General features: G+C 42.0%; 1 protein-coding gene across 5 annotated transcripts in view; it reads left to right on the forward strand.

Moving 5' to 3' along the window:
* The first annotated feature begins 533 nt into the window (after positions 1–533).
* RFWD3 (ring finger and WD repeat domain 3) overlaps positions 534–19,412 on the forward strand; it is a 33,616-nt gene continuing 14,737 nt past the window's right edge. Inside the window, exons 1-6 of one of the 5 annotated variants that reach the window (XM_036345778.1) lie at positions 534–623; positions 3,549–4,116; positions 9,081–9,283; positions 13,077–13,147; positions 15,095–15,292; positions 15,389–15,480. In XM_036345778.1, coding sequence (XP_036201671.1) covers positions 3,551–4,116; positions 9,081–9,283; positions 13,077–13,147; positions 15,095–15,292; positions 15,389–15,480 — 1,130 coding nt within the window. In that variant the 5' untranslated portion in view covers positions 534–623; positions 3,549–3,550. Of the gene's footprint in view, positions 624–3,548; positions 4,117–7,570; positions 7,633–9,080; positions 9,284–13,076; positions 13,148–15,094; positions 15,293–15,388; positions 15,481–19,412 lie in introns of those variants that run through there. The other 4 variants (XM_036345779.1, XM_036345780.1, XM_036345781.1 and 1 more) reach the window with 4 other exon arrangements.

Consider the following 19,412-nt stretch of genomic DNA (forward strand, 5'->3'; position numbering starts at 1 on the left):
AATTTACTGCAGTGATTTGGGATTGAAGAGATCAGGTAAGCAAATCCGCATGCGCTGTCCAAACCCAAGAGAGAATATATACGAACGGGATGGGGGGGGGGGGGGGGGAATATTTTGAAATTATTGTTATTAGTTACCAGTCTTTGGATAAAGACAGCTCCTTTACTAAACAGGAAGAAGCAGCAGGAGCCACAGTTTTAATATTGTCATCTTCTCCTCAAAATGTACCGAGAAACTTTTTTCCTACAACTTTTCTTCCGCCAGAAAGTTCAAATAAAGAGCGGCAAGAGCCTTCCTCCGGCGCGTTTGGGGGCTGGACGCGAGGGGACGGGCCATAGCTTTTAACCAATTGGACGAGGCCTCCTCGCGCGCGGTCCCGTCCGTTGGCGAAGGACCAGCCAATGAGAGCGCCGCTCTTTTACCCAGCGGTGACCAAAGGAAGAAGAAGAGAGGGTATTGGTCGACGGCCGGGACTGCTGCCCAATAGGAGAAAGCCCCGCCCACGATTTAGGCGGGCAGCTTGAGCGGCTGAGGCGGGGAGGTTGGAATCGGGAGACGCGAGTTCTGCGGAAGAAACGGACTGCGGCGGACTCGCGAGGCTGACCGCGTCTTTCCGGCTGCAGGTGAGGAGGGCGCTTACCTCTCCCCGGGCCTTGCGCTTCTGTCTCCGGGATAACATCCGAGCTTGGTCTCTGGATGCGGAACGTAGGCGCGCCCCAGTGGAACCCCGCGCCCTGAGAAGGTTCGGGCGCTCTCCGCGGCCCCAACCGTCAGGGCCAAGACGCCGGAATCCCGGCTGTTGCGGGGTTTCTGAGAGGCCCTCGGTCGGGGTGGGGTCGGGGAGGACAGGAAGTTCGAGCGGTCCCGGAAGTTACCGAGTTCGGAAGCGAGTTCGCTGCAGGCCGGAGTCTCCCCAGCCCGTCTCCCGGGAGCCGAGCCTGAAACTCTTGGGTTGCAAATAATTGTTCTCGGTTTGAGCGCCGGTTAGTTGCGTCACTTCCGAGGTGACTGAAGAACCTGATTTTTAGTTTTATTTAGCTTAGCCTCACAGCAACACTGCGGCGTACATACTTTTATTATTATTTTACAGGCGAACTAGTGAAGGGAAACCCGCCTAAGGTCCCACCGGTAGAGTAGGTGTCGGAGCAAGGATCTGAGCCAAGGTCGGCCTGCCGGCCTGACTCCCTGGGGCCGCTTCTTGTTTTGTTAATTGGGTGCCATCTCGTCCCGGCTAGTTGTGGACACGGATTGAAATCTGAGTTACAAAGCTAGGTAAGATGACTAGTGGGAGGTTAACATTTTAAACTCCCAACTCTGATGGCACAAATAAATAGGCTTTTGCTCTAGGCCAGAGGTTTTCAGCTGGTGTGTGTGTGTGTGTCAAGGATTTTTAAAGGATGCAGTACTTGACTATTTTAGTCAGGGCACTGGCCTTTTTTCCCCTTAGATTGTCAAATTTATTTTTTCTAAATATATTTTTATTGATTTCAGAGAGGAAGGGAGAGAAACACCAATAAGAAAGGATCATTGATCCGCTGCCTCCTGCACACCCCATACTGGGGAATCGAACCATGACCTCCTGGTTCATAGGTCGATGCTTAACCACTGAGCCATGCCGGCTGGGCCAGATTGTCAAGTTAAAAAAAAAATGACAACGGCCAACACAATATAGGGGTGTACATATTCTTGAGAATTAGTGTTGTGGGGTTTTTTTTCCTATATATACCCGTAAGTGGAATCCCTGGGTTATAAGGCGGTTCCTTTTTTTAATTTTTTTGAGGAGCCTCCATACTGTTTTCCATAGTGGCTACACTCATCTGCCTCTCATGCTGATTTAAGTCTTTCTGGCTTAAACCTCCCGTTTTCCCACAGCATAGTGTGGAATCAGCTTGCTTCTTGAGGCACATAATCCCCTCTCTTGGGTTTCATCTTTTCAGCCCTAGCCCATCACTTTGGGGGAACTGCACTTTCCTAAGTTATCTGTCAGTTCCACATTGCTAAATCTAATGACCATCTTTTCCCCTTAGTAGCAGTGGACACACTTGAGCATTATCTCCCTGAAGCATTCTTTTAAGAAATGCTATAACTCTTATCCTTTTCATGTTAGCGCCTATAGTTTTAGTCCTTGGCCTGCTTTTCTTCTGTCTCTCTTCCTTCTTAGATCATTTAATCTCTCCCATGTCTCTTCTGAGGATTCTCAAAGCTATCTACTTTTTTGTCAATCCTCACCCAAGGATATTTTTTTCCATTGACTTTTTAGAGAGTGGAAGGGAAGGGGAGAGATAGAGAGAAACATTGATGTGAAAGAGACACATTAGTTGCCTCCCACACACACCCTGACCAGAGCCACCAGGAATCCTTCAGTCCTAGGACTGACTCCTGGGACTGATGCTCTAACCACTAAGCAAACTGGTTAGGGCTTTTTTTAGAGAGAGAAAAACATCGATCCTTGCCTCCTGCATGCCCCCTACTGGGGGCGGAGGGGGGGGGGGGCGCGAGCCCCAAACCTGGGCATGTGCCCTGTCTGGGAATGGAATCTTCAACCTCTTGGTGCATGGGATGACGCTCAACCATACTGGTAGGGCAAAGCTGTCCACTCTTGTCCAAGCCTTTGTAACCATTTGTTTACACTCCCATAGTAGCTTATAAACTAGTCACCTGGTTTGCAATCTTGCTTCCCTAAAGCCCATTCCTAACACAAGAAGAAGCTCTCCAACAAGACCTTCAGTGATAGTGTCCTGCCCCATCAGGCTCATCCCATGTTGTCTGCTCTTCCTTACTGTACTCATTACACTTGTCTGCCTGGTTTCTCAAATGCACCAAATCCATGCTTGCCAGGGACCTGTACTGATTTCCTTCTGATACTTCCTTGGCTCTCATATGGCCAACTTCGTTTAATCCTTTACTCCTCAGCTGAGTTCTGTTCTTTCTGAGAGGCTTTCTCTTACTATTGTGTCTGAAATTATGCTTTTTGTCTCCGACTCTCAAAACCAAATATCACAATGTCTAATTTTCACATTTATTCTCCCATTTTCTAGAATGTAAACTCTGTTATACAGCGTCTTGTCTGTGGGGTGTCTACGTAACAATGCTTAATAAATATTTGTTAAATGGAATTAGAGATGGGAAACAATGAAAAGGATGGAGTAAATAAAGGTTACTTAACCTTTTTGGAGAAATTAAGTAATTTCCACTTAGTAATTGAATTAATTTGGTAAATGTCCACATTCAGGTCATGACAAAGAACCGCAAGAGGTCTGGGATATTACTTTCAGACTCAGTAGTTCAATCCCCTTATTTCTATTTAAGAAGATCGTACTATGGTCACATGACTTCATGTTTTCAAAGGATGACCTGGACAACTGGTTGTGCTTGTTATGGGGGGAAAAAGTGGATGATTACCAAAACACCTCTGACTTAACTAAAATCTTCTCAGTTTTGCCAAGAATGATCTTAAATAGAATTCTACAAAACTAGATATGATTATATCAACTATGACATGTTTTATCTATTTTTACTAATACCTTTTACAAATACTGCTTCCTCAGTGATGGCTCAAGAAGTAATGGAATATGATGTTCAGATGCAGTTAGATCATAATGCTCTAGGACAACTTGCTCCAGCTGAACTTGTCAGCAGCCTACAGGGACCACCCTTACTTCAGCCTGCTCCTGCTGAAGTGGTCAGCAGCCAAGAGGGACCACGTCTGCTGCAGCCTGCTCCTGCTGAAGTGGTCAGCAGCCAAGAGGGACCACATCTGCTGCAGCCTGCTCCTGCTGATGTGGTCAGCAGCCAAGGGGAACCACACCTGCTGCAGCCTGCTCCACAGGTGTCCATTGACCTGACAGAGGAAGTGGGAGAAGAGAATGTGGAGAACATCAATCCAGGAACTTCAGAGGAGCATAGGCAGGAACCTGATGCTAACCCTACCATGCGAGTGTCTTCATTGCACACAATGAGCAACTTCATTAATGGGCTACAGAGACTTCATGGCATGCTAGAATTCCTGAGACCCCCTTCAGACTACAATGTGGGGCCAGTAAGAGCCAGAAGGAGGAGAGGGACTGCTTCACGCAGAGCGAGAACCGGAGGGTCTCAGAGGACGGACAGTGCCAGGTAAATAATAATGTGTGGATTATGGGATTAGTACCAGATTGGGAATTTTGAACTTGGGCTCTAGTCATAACTCCAGTACTGCTTAAGATAAGATAGGCATTGTGACTTTTGGCAAGTCAGGTAACTTTTCTGAATCCCTATTTTCTCACAGGTCAGATGAAACTAAAAGTGTTTGCTTTATTTACCTAACAAAGTAATTGAGAGGGTATGTTATACTTAATTTTTTTTCTCTTATCTTTTTTTTATCCTTAGCTGAGGACATGATTTTAGAGAGAGGAAAAGGGTGTGGGGGGGGGAGAAAGAAACATGGGTCAGTTGCCTTTCCAATGTGCCCCAACCGGAGATGGAACCTGCAAGCCCTTTATGTGCCCTGGCCGGGGTTTGAACCAGCGACCTTTTAGTGCACAGGACAGTGTTTAACCAACTGAGCCACTCTGGCCAGGCAAGGGATAAGTTATACTCAAATGCTTTGAAAACTGATGGTAGTTTATTGGCAATGACTTCTGTAGAGGCTGTTTTTTCTTTAGATCATTTGCATCTTGTATATAAATGTGTGTGTGTGTGTGTATGTATTTCTTAATTTGCAAGTTCACTCCACTCACCCAATATCCATTGTTTATTGGCACTCTACATAGTGGTGAAGGCTAGATTTAGAGAATCCTAGTGAAAAGGAGAATGTGAATTAAGAGCTTATCTGACGGAGTGGGAAGCATTCCATTCCTCCTCACCTGACACTATGTTGAAGTGTTGAAAATTTTTTTTTCATAGTTTTTGGTTTGAATTTACCTCTTGAAGGGCTAAGCTGTCAAGTCTTGACAGGATTATTATAAAGAATAACAATTGTTGCCGAACCGGTTTGGCTCAGTGGATAGAGAGAGCGTCGGCCTGCGGACTGAAGGGTCCCAGGTTCGTTTCCGGTCAAGGGCATGTGCCTTGGTTGCGGGCACATCCCCAGTGGGGAGTGTGCAGGAGGCAGCTGATTGATGTTTCTCTCTCATCGATGTTTCTAACTCTCTATCCCTCTCCCTTCTCTATAAAAAAAATCAACAAAATATTGGGGGGAAAAAGAAAAAGGAAAAAAAAAGAATAACAATTGTTTATGTCTTACCTCTTTTTAAAGTCCCCCTGCTTTATTTGAAAGACTTTCTTTCATATTTGGTCTTTTAAATATTTTCATGTTTAAAGAGGTTGAATTCATTTTGTGGAGTCCAAGAATTTTTGTTCAAGGTCTCATAGCTACCACACAGAAGTAGAGCTGGTAATGAACCTGGATTGGACTCATTTTCTACATAGATATAGAGGGAGCTTAATACTTTTGTCTTAACACTATGAGAATAGTGAGATGGTACTAAAAAATAGTGGCTAGGGCGTAGGCCATCTATTTTTACAAATGAGGAAGCTGATGGGATAACTTGTGATTTGTCTGAGGTAACTCTGGAATTGGGATTGTGCCTTCAGGATTCAGCATCCTTTTCCATGGATCCTGCTGATTACTGAAGCAGGGCCTGCTATTAATGTGGTTCCAGTCTCTGTAGGGCCTGGTCACTTCTGGATGTGACCCATCAAAGATGGTGGGTGTCTAGTTCTGTATTAAAGAAGAGTTACAAATGCATCCAACTCTGTTATTTTAAGGTGTCATTCCTTCAGATTATGAAGGCAAAAATAAGACTTCACACAGTTGTATGACAGGTGACAGTACCTGGTAGTGCAGTTTGGGGCCTCTGCTGAAGTGAGTAAATGGGTTGAGACTTGGGATTGTTGTCCCCAGGCACTGGCTCACCAAGAGGCCTCTCACAGTATTCTTCAGCCTTGGCTGTTCATACACTCAGTTGGGTGATTGCTCTTGGTCGGGGACACTTGTGTTAACCACCTCACAGAATGACACTTATAAACCAGGTGCCAGTTTACAGAGAGAAATAGAAACTCTACAGAGAATAAATTATCTTGTTGGCATGTTCAGCATGATTCTCCTAGAAGATATTTACACACACAAGTCAAACAATAATTAGAAAATTGCCAACATATGTAGAATCTGTGCTCAGGTTACAGAATTTAGATGCTGAAAGATATTAATCAAACTATTTGACTGACAGTCACATGTTTGTCTCCATAAAGTGGAATAAACCTAAAAGGCCAAGGACTGTGTAGTTCAGTGTAAAGAACATGGATTCTGGAGCCAGATAAATGGGCATTAAAACTTTTTTGCCATTTTGATTAACTATTGTACTGGAGGTTCCAGATTAGGCAGCGAGAGAGAGAGAGACAGACACACACACACACACACACACACACACAGACACTAGATTAGAGAAACAAGGCATTTGTATTAGAAAGAAATGCCCTGGCTGGTTTGGCTCAGTGGATAGACCATCAGCCTGTGGACTGAAGGGACCCGGATTCAATTGTGGTCAAGGGTACATGCCTGGATTGCGGGATCAATCCCCAGTAGGGGATGTGCAAGAGGCAGCCAATCAATGATTCTCTCTCATCATTGATGTTTCTCTCTCTCCCTCACCCTTCCTCTCTGAAATCAATAAAAATAAGAAAAAAATATTTTTTTAAATAAATAATACTATAGCTATTTGCAGATGATATAATCCTTGTATTTATCATCAAATTGTGAAAAAAGCCAGACCCAAGAGGCCACATATTATATGGTCCTATTCAAGAAAATACAGAATAAGCAAATCCATAGAAACAAAGTTAATTAGTGGTGCCACAGGCTGCAGGGGAAGGAGAAAAGAAAATGACTGCTTATGGGTACACAGTTCATTTTAGAATCTTGTGGTTATGCTAAAAATCACTGGTTCTCAAATTGTGAATCAAAGGCTTCACAATTGCTACTACTCATTTTAATTTATTCACATTTCTTATAAGGGTGAATCTTCTATCTATGGAATGGGTTACCAAATGTTTATTTTGTTCCATTTAATCATCCATTTTTTTAATAGAAGGCCCTAGTTAGTCATAAATTTTAGCAATCCTATGAGAAATCAAAAGTTTTCTATATGAGCAATCTCCAATAATGGTTCTGGGTAATAATATACCTTAATGCTATAAAAACAGTTATTAAAACTTAAAGTAGGTCACCTTTCACTAATACTTTGTGATTATTAGCTTGGTAGTATGTTCTAAAGTTCAGAACATCTTTTAGGTTTTTAATATCAAATGTCATTATTAATGGGGTGGAGTATGGCTTGCTACCTTGGAAACAAGGAAAACAGATATAAAAGTGGTTACAGTTAAAACTCAGTCAGCCAGAATGAATTGGAATGTTAAACCTGCTCCCAAACTCTCCTTATCTTGAGTTCTTTTTTGATATGTTGTGTTTTTAACCTTAACCAGATATTAAGCTTGAGAAGAAAAATAATCCTAAAGTATAAAAAGCCAGGGGCCGTCATGACCGAAATAACCAGACGGACAACTGAACAGCACGCTGCGTGGGGTGACCAGGCCAGCAAGGGGGTTAATGAGGGACGACCAGACGACTGAACAGCAGGTTGCAGGGGCAACCAGGTCGGCAGGGGGGTTAGTGAGGGACAACCAAATGACTGAACAGTAGGTTGTATGGGGCGACCAGGCCGGCAGGGGGGTTAGTGAGGGACAACTGAACAGCAGGCTGCATGAGACGACCAGGTCAGCAGGCAGAGGCGGTTAGAGGTGATTAGGCTGATGGGGGATGGGGCAGTAAGGGGCAGGCAGGCAGGCAGGCAGGCAGGTGAGCAGTTAGGAGCCAGCAGTCCCGGATTGTGAGAGGGATATGATCGGGCCTAAACTGGCAGACATCTCCTGAGGGGTCCCGGATTGGAGAGGGTGCAGGCTGGGCTGAGGTAACACCTACACACACACACACACACACACACACACTCACTGCACGAATTTTGTGCACCGGGCCTCCAGTTCTATATAATAAAAGCCTAATATGCTAAGTGTCTAGTCGTCCAGTTGTCCCTTCAACTAATCAAAGCGTAATATGCTAAGGCTGCTCAACCGCTCGCTATGACATACACTGACCACCAGGGGGCATATAGTGGACCAGTAGGTTAGCTTGCTGCTGGGGTTTGGCCAATCGGAACTGAGCAAGATGGGCCAGACATGCCCTGGAGCCCTCCTGCGGTCCTTCCCCAGCTGGCGAACCTCCTGCATCCCTCCCTGGTCCCCATTGTGCACCAGTGGGGTCCCTCGGCCTGGCCTGGGCCCTCTTGCAATCCAGGACCCCTCAGGGGATGTCAGCTGGTTTCGGCCCTTTGGCAGAATGATTGGTCACTAAGACACACACTGACCACAAGGCGGCAGACGGTCACTAAGACACACACTGACCACAAGGGGGCAGATGCTCAAGGCAGGAGCTGCCCCCTGATGGTTCCACAGGTGGAGAACCGCTCAGCCAGAAGCCTGACTCCATGTCCCCTGAGGGCTCCTGGACTGCGAGAGGGCCCTGGCCAGGCTGAGGGACTGCGCCCCCCCCCCCCCCCCCCCCAGTGCACAAATTTCGTGTACTGGGCCTCTAGTGTCTAAAAATAAGAGCTGAAACAATGACTGAAGCCAGACTTCATTCTGTATCCCAAAGTACCTGATCTACCTAACTGTAGCAGCAGAATCCATGAGACCATATTTGACCAACAGGGCCCTTTTTCTTCATGCCCATTTTCTCTTCCCAACCCCCTAATATTGACAGATTGCTGAGTCATATCCTTTAAAAGGTATTAACACATGGCCAAAGGGGGCAATAAAGTAGAATTAGCTTTTAGTAGAAGAGTCAGGCTCCAGTGTGGGCTAATATAATTAAGTGGAAGAAAGTATACAGACCAGCCATCATCTGCCTAATTCTGCTATTTTGTTCAAAGGCAGCATTTAAGGGCCTGGAGATGGGTTCAAATGACTAGGATTTACCTCCAAATTACATTGGGTTATTTTTATGATGGTGGTCTATTGTACATTCTATTACCTTTCTTTGTAAATAGGTCCAGAGCACCACCGTTGGATGCTTACTTTCAAGTGAGCAGGAGCCAACCTTCTTTGCCAACTACTTCTCATGATTCAGGGGCTAGCAATCCTGTATCTGAAGACTTGCAGGTACCAAGTAGTTCTGATTCTGACAATGAAAGTTCCATAGAGTATGAAGAGGTGGTTGTGCAGGCAGAACCTGAAGCTGCCATTTTGGAAGGTGAGTGTTTATCCAGGTTTGGATTCACAAGGCTAATATATAGAAAGCTTAGACTCCAGCCCGGGTTGGTGTGGCTAAGTGGTTAGAGCATTGGCCCGTGTACCGAAGGGTCTCCAGTTCAATTCCCAGTTAAGGGCACATACCTGGTTTGCAGTTTGCACCCCTGGCTCTGATCATGGCACCTGTGGGAGGCAAGCGATTGATGTTTCTCTCTGTCTCTCCCCCTCCTTCCTTTCCACACTCTCTAAAAATCAATGGAAAAAATACCCTCCAGTGAGGATTAACAAAAAATGCTCAGACTTCAAAAGGCTAGAGTCTCTGGATACGTGTTTTGATACTCTTTCTTTTTCCCCGCAAATACAATGGATTTCTGCTTTATAGTGCAGCTTTCACTGGCCATAATTATATAGAGAGGATTTGATCTGACTTGCAATTTAATATGATTTGTGACCCAGTGAATCATTTATTTTGTAATCACATTTTATATTCCCTTTCATTTTCTTAGACATCTGAGAAGGAAGTAGATGTTTGTTTGTTTGTAAAGAAAAGCTTTGTAAATTTAGCACTCTATCTAGTCTTCTACTTTCTAAGTCCTAGTATAATGTTATGTATTGTGCAAGTGGAACTTTGTTTAGCAACTGGTGGGCAGAGACCCCAAGATCATAGGTCTTGCTTACATTTAAACCCTCTGATACCCGAGATTGTGGGCTTTTCCCACTAAATGGAACCAGGGCCTTTTGGAGAAATGGCTTTCCAGGTCTGGGATAGGAATCTCAAATATGAGTCTAGGGCAGTGGTTTTCAACCTTCCTAATGCTGTGACCCTTTAATATAGTTCCTTATGTTGTGGTGATGCCCAGCTTCATTGTTACAAATTGAACATAATTAAAGCATAGTGATTAATCATAAAAACAATATGCAATTATATGTGTGTTTTCCGGTGATCTTACGCGACTCCTGTGAAAGGGTCGTTCGACCCCCAAAGGGATCGTGACCCACAGGTTGAGAACCACTGGTCTAGGGCATTTTATTAGGCTAGAAAGCAAGGAGACAATCTAAGTCTCATAGAGATATGTCATAAGAACAACCTAGAAAGGGTTCTTAGTAACCTAAAATAAAATAGGACAGTTTGAGCATCAGAATAATGAGTGTGTATTTGGATTTAAATAGGTTGAAATGCATTAAATCGATGAAAATATATAAATTCATAATTATGTATTTTTTAAAAATCTCATTTATTACCCTGGGCAGGTAGTTAGTTGGTTGGAGTGTTGTCCCAATATACCAAGGTTGGCAGTTCCATCCCTGGTCAGGGCACATACAAGAATCAACCAATGAATGTATAAATAAGTGGGACAACAAATTGATGTTTCTCTCTCAAAAAAAAAAAAAATCAATAAAAACAAACTCGTTTATCAGTCATTTTATTTTAATAAATTATAAGAGCCCTAACTCATTAGTCTGAAAGCTGAAAAATAAAGGAGTAAACATTTATCCTACCTTTCCTTGTGTGAACTGTATTCAGTAAAACCAAATAATTGATGAAGGAAATTTAGGGTTGTTGTTTTTAAAGACTTTCTTTTAGAGTAATTTAAAAGAAAGGTTCACAACAAAACAGAGCAAGATACAGAGATTTCTCATATACCCTCTATCTCTGCACATGCATTGCCTGACTCTCCATTATCAGCATCATTCACCAGAATAATGCATTTGTTATACATCATAATTACTTGAAGTACATAGTTTACTTTAGGGTTCACTTTTGGTGTTATACATTTTATGGGTTTGGACAACCATTGTTATAATATACAGAGCATTTTCACTGCCCTTAAAACTCTGTCATTTTATCCCTCCCACTCACGCCAAAGAAAGATTTTTAAAATAGAAGAATTAGCTAGGGGACTGTCTAGGGCGGGGGGATAAAATGGACACATATGTAATACCCTTTGTAATACTTTAAGCAATAAATAAAAAATAAAAAAATTTTTCATTTAAAAAAAATAAAATAAAATAAAATAGAAGAATTGCCACTCTAGCTGGTTTGGCTCAGTGGATAGAGCCAACCTGCAGACTGAAAGGTCCCGGGGTTGCCCAGGGTTATGGGCTCGATCCCCAGTAGGGGCGTGCAGGACGCAGCCGATCAATGATTCTCTCTCATCATTGATGTTTCTATCTCTCTCTCTCCCTGTCCCTTCCTCTCTGAAATCAATTAAGATATATTTATAAAAAAATAAATAGAAGAATTATCTAGTAATGGCAGAAATGAAGGGGGTTGGGGGTCATTTTGTGGCTCCTAATAAAACAATGTATTCAGGTAAAGATCATTAGTGGATCCTAAAGTCATTAGGGTGAAAGGTTAATGGAATTCTTTTATAGGGACCAAGCTAAAATCTCCAGAACTAATGTGCCTCTTGATATGCTATAGTCAGAAATATCTACACCACTAAGAAGTATTGTTGCAAAACAAAAAACATGAATTTATTTAAGACTAGATATAATAACTAATTCACACAGTTTACAGAAAGGAGTAGAGGAACAAGGTAAGCAGTATCTCAAAGATGCAGTCATTCAAATCTAAAATGTATGACATTTGGGACATCTACAAAAATACCTAAATGTATATGAAACTCTAGTTTTGTAAAGGGAAAAATCTCAAATCAGTGGGGATAAGAGACTTAAATTCTTGTTAAAACTGGATATCTAACTGAAAAACAATAAAAGTGGATTCATTCCTTATACTATAAACCAGGATATAGTAAATGGATTGGAGACCTAAGGTAAAAAATGAAATCATTTTGGTATTAGAAGAGTATATGAGTGATAAAATCCAGGAGTAAGGAGTACTTCAAAATCTAAAAGCAATCCAAGAAAAATTACATGAAAAATGACTAAAAATTAAAAATCACCATTAATGAAGGTGTGAAAGATTGATGAAGACCCTGATAGTTTAGGGGTCGGACTGACAACATCTGAACCCAGTTGAGCCTCCTGATGTGCTATAATCAGAGATGCACAACTTAAGAAGTATCTTGCTGCCCTTCCTCTTCCCCAAAAACCAGAATTGAATCTACTGAAGCCTCTGCATCTGTCAGTTTATAGGAAATGTAAGCAGTGCCACAAGAAAACAGTCAAATCCAGGATGTAGCACTTTTTATAAGACAAATGACCAAATTCCCCCAATATATCAGTGACAAGGAGGGGATAAAAATGAGTAAAGGAAAATTGTTATGAAGGAAAAACAAAGACTTAAAGAGACATATAACAATCAAGCTCATTTTGGAAACCTTGTTTAAATCCTGGTTGGAATAAATTCACTGTAGTAAATACGGTTGGGAAATTTTGAATATGAACTGAGTGCCTGGGTATTAAAGGTATTAATGGGTTAGTGTTAATTTTATGAGGTACAATAATAATGTTATGTAAAAGTAAATCCTTACCAGTTAGTGTTACAAAAGTTTTTACAAGTGAAATGATATTTAAGAGTTTGTTATTAAGTATTCCAAAAGAAAATAGGGCTAAGCTGGAAAAAGATTATAAAAATAACTGATTATTTTGAAATGGGGTGATGGGTACCTATGGATAGTTAAGCTGTTCTATTTTTTATATATGTTAGAAAATATCTAAAATAAGTGGGGGGAAATTCACTGATGCTGCTTGGGAAAATTGTTATCCCTTTTACACTAACACTACCAATTAGAAATGGTGAGTTCAGCCTCTCCTACCGTCTGATACCTTATGACACATGTCTTCTTTTGTTATTACCTATTCTGCTATTTCTGGAAACAACTTGGCAGAACAACCAGGAGGTGTTTCAGCAGAGCAAGAAGTTATATGTAGTGGTGGAAGAGACACATTCCCCAAGCAGGTAATATGAACTTTTTTTGAAATGAAAAGGAGACTGCAGGCTATAATGAAAAACTTGCAGGCTTTATAGGCAGGAGATGTAGGAGTAGATCTTATCTAAGTTAGTCATTTGTGTGACTTCTTTCTCTTAGTTTTAAAAAAGGGTTAGCGGGTGGGGGGTGAAGATGTGAGGGTAACTTGTCCTGCCTAACTAACAAAGTTAAGTATCAGTTAAAATAATATATAGGAATGTAGTTTATGAAGTATCTGGCAGAAGGTGATAACTATGTGATAAGCAATTTTTAATTTAAAAAATAACAAATTATTGTATTTAAGTTATTTACATCAATTGTGGACTTGGCCAATCCCAAAACATCATTGATCTACTTTTTGCAAATTTGTGTATGGTCTCTGTTTTTATTTCTTCCCTCTAGAAAAAAAATTTTATGTACATGTGAATTTATGTGTAAAAATCTTTTAAATTTACCCAAATGGGATTATATTATATCTTGTTTTTATTCTTTTTCCCATCAACTACATTTTGGAGAGCTTTCTATTAGCACATAAAGTTAAACCTTATTTTTATTAATCCCATCTAATAAAGAGTTGATATGCAAATTGACCATCACTTCAACACAAGATGGTCGGCTGGGAAGGGCAGTTGGGGGGGGCCAGGCCAGCAGGGGAGGGCAGTTGGGGGTGATCAGGCTGGCAGGGGAGCAGTTAGGCGTTGATCAGGCTGGCAGGGGAGTGGTTAGGGCCAATCAGGCAGGCAGGCGAGCAGTTGGGAGCCAGCAGTCCTGGGTTGTGAGAGGGATGTCCCAGATTGGAGAGGGTGCAGGCTGGACTGAGGGACGCACACCTTCCCTTCCCCCCTCCCCCACACACGAATTTTGTGCACCAGACCTCTAGTAACTTAATAATAGTGTTCCATCATATAAATAAAATTTTAGTTAACTCTTCCCTTGTCATGTATACTATGATCATTCCCTTTTCATTCTTTTTTGTTTATTTATATCTTCACTCAAGGATATACATACTGATTTTGAGAGAGGGCAAGCGGAGGTGGGGGTGGTGGGACTTGAGAGGTGACTTTGATGTAGGTGCCCTGACCATGAATCGAACCCAAAACCTTTCAGTATACAGGTTGATGCCCCAACCAACTGAGCCACACTGGCCAAAGGCTCTTTCTAATATAAATCATGCTGCACTGAACATCCTTGTAGAAATGTGTTGGCAAATTTTATGTCTGTATTCATGACATATATTCCTAGCAGAGAGATTGCTATATCAAAAGAAAAATATGTATTTTAGTTTTAATAGATAATGCCAAATTGCCCTCTGGAAAATTTGTGCCAAGTTTCTACTTGCAGCAATAATATGTAAGCATGCCCATTTCTCCCTCATTCTCAACAGTGCTTGGTGTCATCAGACATTAATTTATACCACTTAATAGATTTAAAAATTTGCATTTTTTTAATTATAAGTGAACAATTATTGACCATTTATAATTTTTTGTAAGCTGTTTGTAGTTTGTTTTTCTGGTATTTCTCTTTGATTCACAAGAAACAAGTACTTTATAACCACTATAGTTGATTATGAAACCTTATTTTGGAAAAGTAACAAACTTACTGTTTCCTGTTGATTATCTGGGTAACTGGTGTGTGTGTGTGTGTGTGTGTATGTGTCTTTCTAAAGATAGCCCTTTTTCTTCATTTGAATGAAAAAAAAAATCGAAGAGTTTCATAAGGTCAAAGGGTACTAATATTTTTGTGCTTTATGTTGGATTTGACTAGATTGCATTCTAAAAAGAATGACAAGTGATTCATAGGTGCTGTAGTTTTTCTGCAATGTTTTCAATTGGGTTTGTATCATTTTTGTGTGGTTTTGTTAATTTGATAGTTGTGCATCCTCTTCAAGACTGATTTTGCATTTTCTCTCATTTGAATGTGTTCTGGTTTTCATCCAGCAGTCTCCCCAGAAGTCCAGTTCGCTGCTCCCTTCAGCTTCTACAGATGAGGAAGAAGAAGGGGACACTTGCACAATATGTTTAGAACAGTGGACAAATGCTGGGGATCACCGGCTTTCTGCTTTACGCTGTGGGCACCTCTTTGGGTTTAGGTGCATTTCTAAATGGCTCAAAGGACCGACACGAAAATGTCCCCAGGTAAGGACTGTAGATAGGGACTGTGCATGTGCACAGTCATGTTAAATCAGGAGGATTCCTGGAACTCGACTAATTGTGTACTATTGGGCTCTTTAGTGCAACAAGAAAGCCAAGCACAGTGACATTGTTGTCCTTTATGCCCGAACCCTGAGAGCTTTGGACACTAGTGAACATGAGCGCATGAAAAGGTAGGTAAAAAGCACCTGCCTAGCTGTAATGTTCCCTTTTGGTTCCTTGTAGAAATAGGTTGTATGAGTCACTCTTAGTGTGATTCTGATGCTTTGCTTGGGTTGTGACTGGGGATCTCTAGGGATTGCTAGCAGTCTGTCTCATATTGTGATTTATAATATAGTAGAGGCCCGGTGCACAAAAATTTGTGCACTCGGGGGGATCCCTCAGCCCGCCCTGTGCCCTCTTGCAGTCTGGGACCCCTTGGGGGATGTCCACCTGCTGGCTTAGGCCCGCTCCCCAGGGTGGGTATCGGGCCTAAGCTGCAGTCAGACATCCCTCTGGCAGCCCGAGAGCCCTCAGGGGATGTCCACTTGCCAGCGGGGAGCAGGCCTAAGCTGCAGTCGGACATCCTTAGCGCTGCTGAGGCGGGAGAGGCTCCTACCACCACTGCTATGCTGGTAGCTGTCAGCCTGGTTTGTGGCTGAGCAGAGTTCCCCCTGTGGGAGCACACTGATCACCAGGGAGCAGCTCCTGCATTGAGCATCTGCCCCTGGTGGTCAGTGTGTGTCATAGTGACCAGTCATTCCCAGTTGTTCTGCTGTTAGGGTCAATTTGCATATTACCCTTTTATTATATAGGATAGAGGGCCGGCTGGTTTGCCCTGAAGGGTGTCCCGGATCAGGGTGGGGGTCCCGCTGAGGTGCCTGGCCAGCCTGGTTGAGGGGCTGAGGGCCATTTTCAGGCTGCCCACTGCCCCTTCAGGGTGGGGGGGGTGGGTCCCGCTGGGGTGCTTGGCCAGCCCGGGTGAGGGGCAGAGGGCCATTTTCAGGCTGTCCACGCCCCCCTGGCAACCCAGGCTCCCAGTCTCTCCTTTTTTTTCTGGGATTTACTTAATCTTCTATAATTGAAACTTTGTAGCCTTGAGCAGAGCCCAGGTCTGGTTGGAAGCAGGTATCTGGGATTTATTTATCTTCTATAAATGAAACTTTGTAGCCTTGAGCGGAGCCGAGGGCTGGCCAGGGAAGGTGGGAAGCTTGGCTTCCTCCATCGCCAGGGACAACCCAAGCCTCCTGCTCGCTCCAGCTCCATGGCTGCCACCATCTTAGATGGGTTAATTTGCATACTCACTCCTGATTGGCTGGTGGGTGTGGCCTGTGGGTGTAGTGGAGTGGTTAATTTACATCTTTCTCTTTTATTAGTGTAGATATCTGATCATCTTCTCAAAGAGGTCTGCATTGTTTGCTTTCCATACAGCATTAAAAATGAGGATTGAGGTGACAAATAATTGTGGTTTCAGCTATACCTGAATTAGACTCCAATGAACTTTCAGTTATACAAGTCAATTACATTGGTTTTTAATTTTAGTTTGCCAATTTAAAAAAGCTTCTATTTGCTCTGACCGGTTTGGCTCGGTGGATAGAGCATCAGCCTGCAGACTCAAGGGTCCCAGGTTCGATTCCAGTCAAGGGCATGTGCCTTGGTTGCGGGCACATACCCAGTGGGGAGTGTGCAGGAGGCAGCTGATCGATGTTTCTCTCTCATCGATGTTTCTAATTCTCTATCCCTCTCCCTTCCTCTCTAAAAAATCAATAAAATATATATATATTTTTAAAAAGCTTCCAGTAATATACGGAGTACTAGCCAGTGTTGCAAAGAGACATGAAAGGGCAGCAGGGAGAAGACTCTACCACTACTATGTGCTTGGCACCTCTTCTAAGGCTCTGCTTTCAGAGCCTGAGTGTTGTGTGTTAATTGGAACAGGTAGGTTCAGAAGGAATGGAGTAGCTGTTCCTTCTGCAGGAGCACTTAGGTATTCCCATGAAATTGGAATCAACTCTAAGACTTCAGCCTTTGGTAAATATGACCTGTGGAGATCAAGACCATGGTGTCTTAAGCCCTCTTGAAATGAAAAGCCAGAGAGAAACATACAACTCTATAATACCTTATACCTGGCTTGGGCAGCAGATCCAAGCAGAAAGATATTCTGGTTTTGGTAGCCTGTCCAGATTCTAACCTAGGGATTAGATTTACTGCCCATCTCTGTTGCCATTTTTTGCTTATGGTATTCCTAAAACCTCCTACAGCAGCACCCTATACAGAAGACTCAAAAGTGAAGCTTTATACTGTAGTGCAGTGAAAGAAATTGTTCTTGGAAGCCCAAGAACAGTCGCTAATAACACTTTAAAATATGCTTCAAGAATATTAAAGAATAAAAATACCACTGAGAGTTCAGGGACATGGGTTCTTGTTCACACTACCAGTAAGTAAGTACACAGGCACAACCACTTAGAGAAGCCCTTGCCAGTGTGCTGCAACAGTATGTTTTAAAAGTAATTCTACTTCAGGCATTTATTCTAAAACAATTAAGGATGTGTGGAAAGATTTACTTAATGAGTTTTTTCATTTAGCATTGTTACTCCAAGCCAAGAGAATTAATTAGTTGAGTAAGCTCTGGCATATCTATGTGATGGAATGCTATACCTTCATTAAAACTGCTATTGAAGTGCATATAATATGTTGTCATGTGAAAGTTCATTTTTTTTTTGTGAGCTAGAAAAATACTACAGATAGTCATTTGAGGAGTGGGACTATGGACGATTTTAATTTTCTTTGTTTTTTTTTCTTCTCATTCACTCGAACAAAAACTTATTTACAGCATTTTAAAATGGCAGTTGTATTACAGATACAATAAAAGCTTACTTGTGAATTAAGTTCTCCTTAATTCCATCCTTTTACCCAGAGGATGGGTGGATGGATATGTATGTGTATGTGTGTGTGTGTGTGTGTGTGTGTGTGTGTGTATATGACTTAGGATGTTTTTACACTTTATGCATATGCTACTGGGTTATAATTTTCTATCTGTAGCTTTTTTTCTTAATGTTTGATACATGTAACTCTAGTTTATTCATTTCGATTTCTGTATAGTATTTAGTTAGAATTTACTTAATGTGTCTTTTGTGCTGGTGGATAATTAAGGTGGTTTCCAGTTCTTGTTAATAAAAGCTATGCTATAGAGCAGTGATGGCGAACCTATGACATGCGTGTCAGAGGTGACATGCGAACTCATTTTTTTGGTTGATTTTTCTTTGTTAAATGGCATTTAAATATATAAAATAAATATCAAAAATATAAGTCTTTGTTTTACTATGGTTGCAAATATCAAAAAATTTCTATATGTGACACGGCACCAGAGTTAAGTTAGGGTTTTTCAAAATGCTGACAGGCCGAGCTCAAAAGGTTCTCCATCACTGCTATAGAGAGATGCTCAAGAGCAGGGGTCCTCAAACTTTTTAAACGGGGCCAGTTCACTGTCCCTCGGACCGTTGGAGGGCCGGACTATAGTTTAAAAAAAAACTATGAACAAATTCCTATGCACACTGCACATATCTTATTTTGAAGTAAAAAAACAAAACGGGAACAAATACAATATTTGTATTTGCATGTGGCCCGCGGGCCGTAGTTTGAGGACCCCTGCTCAAGAGTTTCAGTCTAGAAATGGAATTGCATAGGTTACATGTAATTTCAACTTTACTAGATACTGTCAAATTGCTCTTCTAAGAAGCTGTTACCAGTCTATACTTACACCAGCAACAGTATAAGATAGTTTTCATTATTTTCATGCCCCTACCTACTTTATATTATCAGACTTAATTTTTTTAAAAGTATATTTTTATTGATTTCAGAGAGGAAGGTAGAGGGAGAGAGAGATAGAAACATCAATGATGAGAGAGTATTGATCAGCTGCCTCCTGCACACCCCTTACTGGGGATCAAACTTAAGTTGCATTTCCTCAGTTACTAATGAACATACTCTGTGAATTATGTTCATATCTTTTGCTCATTTCTTTTAAGCAAAACATTGTTTCTTACTGATTTACTAGAGGCCCGGTGCACGAAATTTGTGCAGAAGGGGAGGGTCCCCTCAGCCCAGCCTGTACCCTCTCCAATCC

This window comes from Myotis myotis, unplaced genomic scaffold (assembly GCF_014108235.1).
Source record: "Myotis myotis isolate mMyoMyo1 unplaced genomic scaffold, mMyoMyo1.p scaffold_m19_p_19, whole genome shotgun sequence".
Classification (NCBI taxonomy): domain Eukaryota; kingdom Metazoa; phylum Chordata; class Mammalia; order Chiroptera; family Vespertilionidae; genus Myotis; species Myotis myotis.